This window comes from Macadamia integrifolia, chromosome 12 (assembly GCF_013358625.1).
Source record: "Macadamia integrifolia cultivar HAES 741 chromosome 12, SCU_Mint_v3, whole genome shotgun sequence".
Classification (NCBI taxonomy): domain Eukaryota; kingdom Viridiplantae; phylum Streptophyta; class Magnoliopsida; order Proteales; family Proteaceae; genus Macadamia; species Macadamia integrifolia.
In genome coordinates, this window is record NC_056568.1 from 22,038,321 (window position 1) to 22,050,956 (window position 12,636).

The window sequence follows — 12,636 nt, forward strand, 5'->3', positions numbered from 1 at the left end:
GAGATCGGCGTGAAGGTTTTGGCCGTCAGTCGGAAGCGGATCCATCGTTCATCGGATCCACAGTTCCACACTCCACAGTCGGCGTGAAGGTTTTGGCCGTCGTCAGAAGCGGCATCAAAACCAGTGAGCAACAGCTGCTGAGAGCCTGAGACGAGTTGCCGTCCTCAGGAGCCGTGGTTTGAGAGGGTTGCTGTTGAGGTATGCTCTTCGAGCCCTTGTTGTGACTATTGTATTGGTTCAGTTGTGCTGGAGTGATTACGAAAGCAAAGATAGATTAGCCAGGGACCAGAGCTACTATTGTATTGGTTCTTACCATGGTTTCAAACAGGAATCAGATCCAATACAGCCGATTCATGCCAAGGAAGCCTAGAATCGATGAATTACAAGATCCGAGACCAGCTGACTCTACGGTTCTTGGAATAGAATTCATTGTATTTGAAAGGCTGGTTTTTACTTCTTACCCAGCCAATATCTACTTTCGAATCCCATCAAGGTGTAGTAAACAAGATACTTTCCTTCTTTCCCAACCCACTCAGGATCTCCGATCTTCATCCCCACTTCTTTAATGATTTTCTTTTCTTTCTTATCAAAAGAAGAGCCTAAGCTGAACAATGTATATTAATCCATTAGACAATACAAAGTAAAGCAAATGGTAACCCGAGGAATCACGAAATGAAAAAGTTGAGGAGAATGTACTTGACCAACTGCAACCCCACACCAATATTGAAATGCTAAGAATTGTCAGTTATGGTGGTACAAGATTTCCAAGTTGGGTAGGCCACCGTTCCTTCTCTAATTTAGAGGTTGTTATACTCAGTCATTGTCATAATTGCATGGTCTTGCCTTATCTAGGGCAATTGTCCTCTCTCAAATACCTCATGATCGACTGTTGCAGTGAGTAAGATATAATTCTGTTTTCTGATTGATTGGGTATTATAATTCTGTTTTCTGATTACTAATCCGATTTGGCATTTTATATCCCTTTTTTTTTTCATTTACTAATCTATGATTTAATTTTTTTGAAAGGAATTTACTCATCGTTCATTCGTTATACGTTAATTATTCTATTTGCTGAGATTGGAAAGGATGTTTTATTATATTATGTAGGTATTTCAAAGTTGAGCTACCTGAGCTTAAGCAAAATGGTGAGACCTAAGGATAAATTTTGGGAACATGTAGAGCAACGTGGTTTGGGCCGTTTCACATGTAACTATTGTGGACTTAATTATTCCGGGAGTGTTTCACGAGTGAAGGCTCATTTAGCTTGTCAACCTGGACATGATGTTCAAATTTGCACCCAAGTTTCTAAGCACATTCAAGCTGATGCCCTGGCAGAATTTAATTTGAGTAGATCTGCTAAGAAAAGAAGGAGTGATTCTCTTGAAAGTGGAATGGGTTCCACAAGTAGCACACCTTCTATGCCTCATGTTAGGGTTGCACATCAACCCACAATGCTAGAGATGGCTGCTAAGCAAGACAAGAAATCATTGGACATGTTGGTAACTGATTTTTTTGTCAATAATAACATTTCCTTCAATGTTATTCAGACAAATTCTTTTATTGAGATGCTAAGGGGTGCATGTGCTTATGGTACAAGTTATGTTGTACCTAGTTATAGCAATCTTCGGACCAGTTTGATTCTTGGAAAAAAAGCAGAAATCATGCAATATGTTAGCAGTATAAAGGCGACATGGGATATCACAGGTTGCACAATTATGTCTGATTCTTGGACTGACATAAAGAAGAGGTCATGGGTTAATGTGATTGCTTACTCTCCTGGGGGTGCTGTGTTTTTGAAATGTATTGAGTGCGGTATAAATAGATTAACTTCCACATTTCTTTTCAATGAAATTTCTGATGTCATTGAAAAAGTTGGACCAAAGAATGTTGTGCAATTTATTTCAGATAATGGTTCTAACTTTTGTTCTTGTGGTGATATGTTGTCTGGAAAATGGCGTCATATATATAAAACAAATTGTGCTGCTCATGGGATTAATCTGCTTTTGAAAGATATTCACAAAAAAGTTAAATGGGTGAGGGAAGTTATAGAAGATGGAAAACTTGTAGTGGATTATATTCACAGGCACACAGGTATTGTAGCATTGATGAGAAAATTCACCAACAATAGAGATATCAAGCAGCCTTGCAAGACAAGGTTTGGTACTTATTTTTTTATGCTGCAGTCTCTTATTGTTGTTGAGAATGAGTTGAGGCTTTTTGTTGCATCATCTGAGTGGAGAGCCTTTCAATTCAATAGAGCTGAAATGGCAGTGAGAACTGTTGGAATAATTCAATCAGAGACATTTTGGGAGGGGCAAAGGAAGTTGTTGCTTTCATGGAGCCACTTATTCGTATTCTTCGCCTTGTTGATTCAGATGGTTCTACTGCAGGTTACTTATATGAAGCAACAGAAAGGGCAAAAGAAACATTGAGAAAATTTGTGGAGAAGGATGGAGGGAAGTATTTAGCCATAATGGATTTGTTTCAATTTAGGTTAGAGAAGAACATTATTCATCATGTTCATCTCTTTGGTGCACTTTTGAATCCTTCTATTATGTTTGGTGGTCGACTTGATATTGATGGAACTAAATTTATGAATGCACAAGATTTTATAATGGACATCATGGTTCCTTTAGAAGATCGTGAGCAATTCATGCAAGAAGTCATTGATTATCGCATGAAAAGTCCATTGTTGTTCAATATGACAGAGCAGACAATGATGAAAACTAACCATCCAAGTAAGTATTATTGTATTTTTTTTAATTAAATATAGCATTCTTATATTTGTTTACTTATGCTGATTTGTAAGGATTTGGTGGCAATTTGTTGGTAGTGCATTTCCTGTGCTTCAAAATATTGCTTGTAGAATCTTGAGTCAGTCTTGTAGTTCCTCTCCTTGTGAGCGTAATTGGAGTGCTTGGGATGCAGCACAAACAAAGAAAAGAAATAGATTAGCCCCAGAGATGCTAGAGGATTTGGTGTACATCAGGATGAACTCTATGATGAGGGAGAACTATGAAAGCCAACTACATAAAGATTCAAGGCCTATTGATTTAGATAATCTTGGTGAATTACCTATAGTAGACTTTGAGCTTGAAATGGAGAGGCTTGAGCAGACGTACGAGGAACCTGAACCATCTGACACTGGAGCTGATGGAGGATCTACTTCATGTAGTTTAATGTCTCCTCATTGATCTTTTTTTTTTTGTCATTGATCTTTGGACCTGTTATAATGATATTGAGTTCTTTAGACATCTTGGATGATATGGATGGATGGATTTTTTTTTTTTTATATATTTTGGACATGTCTTTTTTAATATGGTGTATTAAGTATTAATTTGGAATTTACATTGGATGCTATATTTTGGATGATATATGCATGAATGTTTGATGTTGATGTAGTTTAGAACATTAGATGCAGGTATACAGACAATAATCTCTCAAATTACATGATGATATATTGCCCTTTTTTTGGTTTCTTTTTTTGAAAACTACACGTTTAATACTTGTACCGTTCGTTTCTGTCCGTTTGACGTTTCCTGTTTTTTTGACCGTACCGTTCGTCGTTTTTATCCTTTTAAAACACGTACCGTACGTCTCTGTTTCTTGGGATGTGCACCCATGGGTTGAATTTCGTGCCTAGGTGCCTTCCAGTTATATGGGAAGGAATCTAGCATTCAATATAGGAATGTGATCCTCTCCAATACACATCCAATGGCTGGGAGCCCCTTGTGGTTCACGTCTATGTGTTGGAGTGTGTGACTAAGTTCTCCCAATTATCGAATGCATATTGGGCGGCCTTAAATGGGAAAGATTATAAAACTTAATATAAGAATGAGATCCTCTCTAGTGCACATCTGATTGTTGGGAGCGCTTTGGGATGCATACCCATGTGTTAGAGTGCGTGGCCAGATGTTTCAACTGTTGTATGCATGCTGGCATCCATAAATAGGAAGAATTCTAGCACTAAATATAGGAATGCGATCCTCTCCAACGCTCATCCGATGGGTGGGAGCTCCTTGGAGTGCACGCCAATATGTTGGTGTGCGTACCAGGGTATCCCCAGCTGTCGAATGCACACGAGCTGTGTTGGGTAGGATACTAGCACTTAATATAGGAATGAGATCCCGCAAATCCATTGGCTAAGATCCCCTTGGAATGCATGCCTATGTGTTGGAGTGTATGGCACAATGTCCTTAGCTATTGGGTGCATGGTAGCATCCATAAATGGGAAGGATTCTAGCACTAAATATAGGAATAAGATCCTCTATAGTAGACATCTAATGGCTTGGAGCCCCTTGGGGTGGGCACTCGTGTGTTGGAATGCGTCTCCGAGTGCTCCTAGCTATCGAATGCATATTGGGCACCCATAAATGGGAAGGATTATAACACCCAATATAAGAATGAGATCTTCTCAATAGCACATCCAATGGTTGGGAGCCCCTAGGGATGTACGCCCTTGTGTTGGAGCGCATGGCTGGATGTCCCAGCTATCAGATGCATGCTGACATCTATAAAATGGAAGGATTCTAGCACTCAATATAGAAATAAGATCCTCTTCAATGCTCATCCGATGGGTGGGAGCCCCTTGGGATGCATGCCTATATGTTGTTGTGCGTACCAGGGTGTCCCCAACTATCAGATGCACATTATCATCCATAAATGGGTAGGATTCTAGCACTCAAGATAGGAATGAGATCCCGCAAATCTGATGTCTAAGAGACCTTTTTAATACACACCCATGTGTTGGAGTGGGTGCCACAGTGTCCCTAGCTGTCGGCTGCATGCTAGTGTCCATAAATGGGAAGGATTTTAGCATTCAATATACGAATGAGATCCTCCTAGTGCAAATCTAACAACTGGGAGCCCCTTGGGATGGACGCCTATGTCTTGGAATGTACACTCAATATAAGAATGAGATCCTCTCAAGAGCACAGCCGATGGTTAGGAGCACCTTAAGATTCACGTCCATATGATGAAGTGTGTAACAGGTGGCAGTTATCGAATGCATGCTGGCATCCATAAATGGGAATGATTCTAGCACTCAATAAGGAATGAGATCCTCTCCAACGCTCATCCGATGGGTGGAAGCCCCTTGGGGTGCAACCCATATGTTGGTGTATGTGCAGGGGGTCCCCAGTTGTCAGATGCACACTAGCATCCATTAATGGGTAGGATTCTAGAACTCAATATAGGAATGATAACCCACAAATCTGTTGGCTGGAGCCCTTTGGAATGCATGCCTATGTGTTGGAGCGCATGCCACGATGTCCCCAGCTGTCAGATGCAAGTTAGCGTCCATAAATGAGAAGAATTCTAACACTCAATATAGGAATGAGATACTCTCAAGTGCACATCCGACAGCTGGGAGCCCCTTGGCATGGGCGACCCTGTGTTGGAATGGGTGCTCGAGTGGTCCCAGTTGTCAGATGCATGTTGGGCACCCAACCGAGCTAGAGAGAATTCAGATCTCTTAATATATAAGGGTTATCCTTCTCAAGCAAGAGTGAGAAAGAATTTCTTCATTCCTCATCTCTATAATTTTAGTTTTCTCATTGAGAGGTATGTCATGTGTTTCTCTAAATGCTGATTAAGTCTGGAATGTTTGAGGTCAATATCAACCCAAATTTTATATGGTAAATATTTTTTTGCTCTACAAATAGATGTCCTTTAACACCTATAGTTTTCAGATTTGATTTCTTTTACCGAGTTTAGTTTGTTTTGATTTAATTAGAACTGGTGAAGGGAGTGGTACAAGATAGGTCATCAATTTTAAGTCCAAGAGCTATATCAATTTTCTTCTTTTATGCACTGAAAAAGACCTAGTGGAAACGATAATCCTCCTTAAGGAGAATTCACACATTCCATCTAGTGCTCTAAATGCATAAAAGAAATTAAAAAAATGGTGGTATCTACTATAAGGAGAGTTCTGAACAAAGTACCACATTAGTTTGGCATCCTATTCACCGTTGGATATTATCATTTTTGGGTCAAAGGCGAGAGATGAGATTTACCACATCAAATGGTGAACACTAGGGATACATGATGCTAATGTGATCTCCATCCAGTCTCTTTGTTGCAAGGTATGTATGTCCCATGTTAACATAATTGATTGGTCTTTGATATTGTGCATGATCACATATTCATATTTTTTTTAATGAATCTTTTTTATCTCTAATTCAAGCGAAGAAAAATAAAATAACCATAAGTAGTGAAGATACTATGCATGTTCTTTTTTAATTGTAGCACAATGGAAATAGAAATCTTTGAAATCAAACCATTAATACTATTTATTTGCCCTCCCTGCTTACGTCCAAGCCTTTAGACATCTCTATTTCATAGCACCTTACCAAAAAAAAAAAAGATTCCTTTTTGAAGGAAATCGGATCAGGTTAACTCATAAATTTCCTTGATTTTCATCTATTTTTTTTTTTTTTTAATGAGAATATTTTTTTTCCAACTTACACTCAAGCCCTGTAATAGCTTAGAGAATTAAATATCATTGGAGGTTTGTAAAAGAAATTATTGGAAAAAGGAGCATGTCCGGGATCATGGTTCATGCGCTCAGACATAGGCCCTGGGATGTGTCTGGCCCATCCGTTGAAAGTTGTAAATCCTACATTTGTTGATGCTTTCATATGCGTTCTTATTGGCCCTAGCTAATGTAGGAGCCACGCTGTCAAAGAAAAATCTCTTCCCTCAAAAATTTTGTTGGAGAATGTTTTCAGTGGAAGAGTGTAGTGCTTGTGTCCAGATATAATAGGGAGCGAGATGATGCATCGCGTTCGAAAAACGAAAGAGGAGAGTTAAAAAAGAGTTAGAACCCCAGCCCTCATTCCCCTTTCTACGTCTCCTGTCCTGGTTGAGTTAGCAGCATCAGAGAGTCTTCATCTAAGTCTCAATACCCCTACTACCTACCCTTTCCTCTTCTGTCTCTATTTGCGTTCGAGTGCAGCAGAGGGAAATCTCTACATCTCCCGATTGATTGCAAAGCTGGGAAATCAATCCCACTTCACTTAAATTTGAAATTTATATTTTAAAGTTTTTATAACTAGCGTTATTGATTCTGAAATTCAAATCCAAAGGTTGCTTCTGTTTGAATTATGACCTGTTGTTTTAGTTGATGTAGTTAATCTTACAAGTTCCAATTCTATTTCAAATGAATATAAACATCAAATGAGATTAGATATTATACTAACTTGGATGACTCTTAATTATATTTTGCAGAAGAGGTATCCAATTTTTGAAGGATAAAATGCAAGAATTTGCAGAGAAGCCAGGGTGGATGAATCAAATTTGTAGCTCCGAGTTATTCAGGGCCCGACTAGAGGTTGCTGCACAGGAGTCTTGTGTGTGTGTGTGTGTGTGTGTGTGTGTATGCTGGTGTGTTTACGAAGTTACGGCAGCTTTATGATCCTCTCATAGGCTTTGGATGACACAACCTGATCTGCCCAAGAGACCAAAGTTCCTGAAAGATTTCGTGATAAGCATAAAACCCATCACTCAATAAGCAGTTGCCGCGTGGCACCCGACAACTCATCATCCAAACCAGATGAAAACTAAAGATATCTGCGGGAAGTAAGTAACCTCGGATCTGGGATCCAAGGAAGATCTGTCCTTCCCTCGATTACAGAATCACAGACAGACTCAATCTCTCTAAGAGGGAAAGAGCAGGAGCAATTTCCCTTGGACAGAGGGATACTCTACGTTCAAGAAAGGAACTCGTGGAGGCACTTGGTTTTTGTATCCAGGGGTAGCTGTTTGTGCTTGGTAGCGTGGACATATGATCCCATCCTCGACATTGGGATCGGTGAGCATCTGCTAGTACCTTGTTCCATGGGCAGTCAGCAGTACTGTTCTTGGAGAATGGTGGGTGTCAAAGCCTAGGAGTGGTTGAAGGACCCAAAGGCAGTAACGAGGTCGTTTTCAATTTGGATAAGGAGCCATGGATATGGAAAACAGTGGCAGAAGTGGTGATTGCTTGTACTTTTATGCTGGATTTTACAATGATCGAAATAAGAGATGAACTTTATTGGAGAGGAAGAAATCTATGTCGTTACAATTGGAATCTAGAGACCAACTTTACACCATCTCCCCTCCCGTACGTGGGAATGGCTTCCATACTCCATATACGGGTGTGCAATGTTGAGGATCTAATGATGCATTTGTCTTGACTTTGTGGAGAACTTGTGGTACTATTACCACTAGTTTTTGTCGGTTTCAGTTACTCAACTAGATTTTGTAGCTTAAAAGTTCAGGGAAAACAGTACCACCACAAGTTCTCGACTAAGTCAAGACAAAAGCAACATTAGATCTCAACGTAGCACACCCGCATATTGATAATGGAAGCCATTCTCACGTATGGGAGAGGAGATGGCACAATGTTGGTCTCTTGCTCCCAACTATAACGACATAGATTTCTTCTTCTTTAATCATGTAAAGCTCCTCTCTTATTCCGATCGTTGTAAAATAAAATCCAGCATAAAAGTACGAACAATCAACTGGTGCAGTTGCCACCATTTTTTCGTATCATTGGCTCATTGTCAAGCTTGACTACGACCCCATTGTTCATTGCCTTTACCAAAAGGGAGGCACTATATTTTCCGGATGAGATCCAATTATTGATTAAAAAAGATTCCGATCTGGTGATTTACTATAGAATGTAGTTGTCCTTCTTTTCATATTTGTACTCGGGTTTTCTCCTATTTTGGCGGGACCTATCCTGCCGTTTTAGTGACCCTTTTCCCTCTCTTGTCATTCCTGGAGAGGGTTTTTAGGGTTGCTTTCCTGTGTAATCTCTTTTATCATTTTAATAAATCATACATTTACCTATCAACCGGTGGGGGGGAAGGGGAGCATTGATTGGGTCTTCTACAGGCTTGCATTCTTGTGTTTGTCTCTTCTCCTCCCTATAAAATGATTTCCTTGCCCTTACCAATGGGGAGCACTGGTTGGGTCTCTCGTATAGGCATAGGAATCACTTCCCAAATAGAGAACACTTCCCTTGTTTTTTATTTAATCTTAAAGTAGAGATGATTTGTAATTTTATCTTTTTATCCTTTAAATATAATATAATTTTTCTCTATTGGGATCAATAATATCATTTCACATGTGTATTCGAAAAAGTATGTATGACAATGACATAATCATACGTCACTTTCAAATTATTTATTGAAAACTCTTTGATACCTTTATTTAAAAGGACTTCCAAGAATAAGAGAGAGGATAATTAAAAGATGTGAGAGAGAGATAGATGGAGATGGGATATTTGGTAAAGTATCGGAGGTTGTTACTTTCAGGCTTCACCGACTAGCCTGACATAACATTGATTTAGTTCTTGGTATAGGTATTGGCATCGATCTCTCTCTACCGAGACCAATATAATACTGATCTGGATCAAATCGGAGCTACCTGTATCAATTAATTAGACCTTTACTCTTTACAAAAAATACATTTTCTTTTACTATTTTACCCCCAAATCGATACGACTAATTGATCTGGATCAGTCAAGTATCAGTATCGGTCTCAGTAAATACCAATCTGATACGATCAATAAAGCCAATCTGATACCAATACTTACAACCATGCCACGGATACCGCGGGAACAAGACTAGATACCAAATATTATTTAATATTTTTCTGCCGAAAAAAAAAAAAATAGAGAATTTGGAAAATACTGCCGTCCATGGTCCACCGGCACTTTTCTCACTTTTCTCACTTTTCTCACTTTTCTGACTTTTCCCATGAGCCACGTTTTTGCTGTGCACTTTATCCTCCTATCCCAAAAGTCATAACCTGAAGACCAGTGATGCCCACACAAAAACCTGCTTATCCGCTCTCTATTTTCTCTTCTTCAGGGGAGGAGGAGTGTGAAGAGCTTTAAGAAACATGGAGTAAAAGCCTTTCTTTTTTTCTCTATATATACGTACTAGGAAACACACATAATTGCAACTCCTTCAAAGTAACCACCCTTTTGCTCTGAGGTGCCAGGTCTCCTCATTTTCTAATCATCTACTATAAATGTCTATTTCCGCTAGTTTTGCTGCAATGCTAATCTACATAACAGAGGTTTATCAACGATAATTTTTTTTTTCTTCTTCTTTTTCTTTCTTATTTTATTTCAATTATATTGATTTGAATTGGAGATTGGGGCTTGCAGGGTAGGCATGAAGAGAAGAACAGCCAAGTGAAAGGGACCAAACTCCAGGGAAAAGATCATGAGACTTCTGGGAAGTTGCAGAAGCAGAGTCTTCTCTGTTTCGCGGCCGAGTTTGATGGGTTGCACTGCTTTGAGACCCTTTCCTCCTCCTCCTCCTCTCATTGAATATTCAATCTCTTGTACTTTACTCTCTTCAGGGATTATTTGTCCCCTACCATTCATATTAATATAAAAAAAAAAATCTCACCTAAATCTTTCCACAAATATTTTCACTCCCAACTGGTCCTTGTGATCTATTTTTTTCTGTTTAAACAATGTAGTAACAAATATAAATTATTTAAATATTGTGAAAGATTGTTTTATATTTGATCTCATGATATTCATAAAGGTTTTCAATTTATATTTGCTTTGATGATGTATATATATTCACTTTTTCTTATTAATTTATTTATTTTCTCTCATTAATTTTATGGAATTCTAAAGTATGCTTCAGTTAAAGGATACTAATGGCGACGTCCAAGCAAAGGAAGGTATTTTCCTTGTTTAAATACACGACAACAATCAGAACAGAGGAGCAGAAAAGGAAGTACAGAAACAGAGCAAACTAATTACCATTAGTTAAAAAAAAAAAAGGGGGAAGAATTCTGTCGGAGAGCATGGATCTTGCACCCTGTAGAGGCCAGTAGGAGCACACCTGGAAGCATCAACAGGGTGGGCATTTTCACCTTTCATGGGGTTGGGGAGGTCAATTCTCTCTCGTCTCTCTAGGAAGCCTCTACACTCCTAGACAAAGTCATTTTTCTCAAAAAGAATTTCTAACAAACTAGACCGGGGGTATTGAACCCAAGGCTAAAGTAATAACCCAAAGCGATCTGACCCAATAAAACCTAAAACTGATTGATCTATTGTATTATTCTTTTTTTTTTTTTTTTTAAGAGAATATTTTGGTTGGTCTTGATCCATCCAGATTGATAGATTAGAACCATCTTAATTATATCAAGGGAGAAAGAACGCTACTTGGTCTCATGGCCACTGTGCCAACACCTGGCCAGTGGAGTGCATTTATATGCATCCAACCAAAGGGATAAGGGACATCTTTTTCATGGCGTCATGTGCCTGGGTGTGGATGGCACAACCAGGTAGCATTCTTTTCCCCTTATACCAACTAAAAGAAAAAATGACAAATTAGGCAACTGTTTTGTGTCCTTGATAGGCCCGTATGCCCACACATAAGGAAATACAACCCTAGGCAAAGGCACTGTGGTCATTGCACACCTATGTGTTTTCGCACTGGGCCTGTCATGGACATAAAACTTTGTCCCAAAAAGAAAGACAAGACTGATTGATAAAAAGCGTAAAGATCTAGCGGGAAAAGGATCCCCACCCTATCCACTTAAATGTGCCCTCTAGGCTCTCACATAGGGTTTTCCCATTTTTTTCTCTCCTACCTTACCATTGTGGATCTGATGGTTAAATATTTTTGTAATTTTGTGTTTGAAAAAGGTTTTGTGAGCTAAAGGCGTATATTATGCCTCCTCACAAGGATACACAGAAACACAGGTAAATGTGAGGATGTAGCCTGCTTGCTTTCTTGTTTCTGTTGACACTTGGGGTCTTAACAGGAACCCTTTCTCTGATATAATATATCCATGATAGAAAATCAAAGACCAAAATCCCTTTCTTCGATATTGATAAAAGACACTGGTCGCTCTTTCAAAATACGGTCGTCTGCATCTCAAGACTATATATATTTTTCTTACTTTTGTGTAAGGTTCTCTAAGCCTAAGGCGCACCAAGATATATTGTTATTTTTAATTTATTTTTAAGAAAGAAAAAATAATATTAAACAATACGTATGTGTCTTCAGGTAGACAAAGCTTTGCACTCAAAGAACCTTTCCCTTATTTTTAAATGAAAAAAGATCATTGCCAAGTTGTGTGCATGCTACACCTAAACATAAGAGCGTGTGAAATGATCACCTTGCTCCCTGAAATGAAAAAAAAAATCTCACCCCCGTTGATGCCCCTTCACGCTCTTATTGACCCCACGTTTGTGAGAGTGGGCACACAACTCGGTAGCGATATTATATCGATTATATATAATGTTTTTTGTCCCAGAGTACAGAAACTCTGCCCAGGCATAGAGAGGAGTGAAATGACCACCATGTCCCCCATGAAAGATGGATATGCCTACTCTATTGACTTTTCTTGGTACACTCCCCTAGGCCCCTATGCTGGTGCAACCCCTACAATCCCAGATAGAAACAGTTCTCCCCATATTATATTATACTATCATACTAATGGGTAAGGGAATGCTACCTATTATCACGTAGGTATATGCCCGCACCCGCACCCAACGGGCGAACATGCACAATCATCTCCATTGCAGTCATTTTGCACCATTGTGAACAGATGTAGACACACACATCATGTAGCATTCTTTCTTCCCATACTAATGTATCATATCATTGAAAAAAA

General features: G+C 39.1%; 1 protein-coding gene and 2 long non-coding RNA genes across 3 annotated transcripts; all 3 read left to right on the forward strand.

Moving 5' to 3' along the window:
- The first annotated feature begins 1,460 nt into the window (after positions 1-1,460).
- Positions 1,461-3,194, forward strand: LOC122094800. The gene is made up of 3 exons (XM_042665398.1): positions 1,461-2,155; positions 2,299-2,691; positions 2,810-3,194. The coding sequence occupies exons 1-3, from the start codon at positions 1,461-1,463 to the stop codon at positions 3,192-3,194; spliced, it is 1,473 nt and encodes a 490-aa protein (XP_042521332.1).
- A 2,221-nt stretch (positions 3,195-5,415) lies between these two features.
- Positions 5,416-8,832, forward strand: LOC122094712. Its single transcript, XR_006144967.1, has 2 exons — positions 5,416-6,083; positions 7,228-8,832. It is a non-coding gene; the product is annotated as an uncharacterized LOC122094712 (long non-coding RNA).
- An 880-nt stretch (positions 8,833-9,712) lies between these two features.
- Positions 9,713-10,523, forward strand: LOC122094697. Its single transcript, XR_006144963.1, has 2 exons — positions 9,713-10,068; positions 10,160-10,523. It is a non-coding gene; the product is annotated as an uncharacterized LOC122094697 (long non-coding RNA).
- Positions 10,524-12,636: the final 2,113 nt, after the last annotated feature.

Excerpts from the sequence above, each read along its gene's own strand:
- LOC122094800 (XM_042665398.1), top strand. The coding sequence starts at position 1,461 with ATGGCTGCTAAGCAAGACAAGAAATCATTGGACATGTTGGTAACTGAT. Across the intron at positions 2,156-2,298 it reads AAGCAGCCTTGCAAGACAAG|AGACATTTTGGGAGGGGCAA; the intron begins GTTTGGTACTTA and ends TAATTCAATCAG. Across the intron at positions 2,692-2,809 it reads TATCGCATGAAAAGTCCATT|GATTTGGTGGCAATTTGTTG; the intron begins GTTGTTCAATAT and ends CTGATTTGTAAG.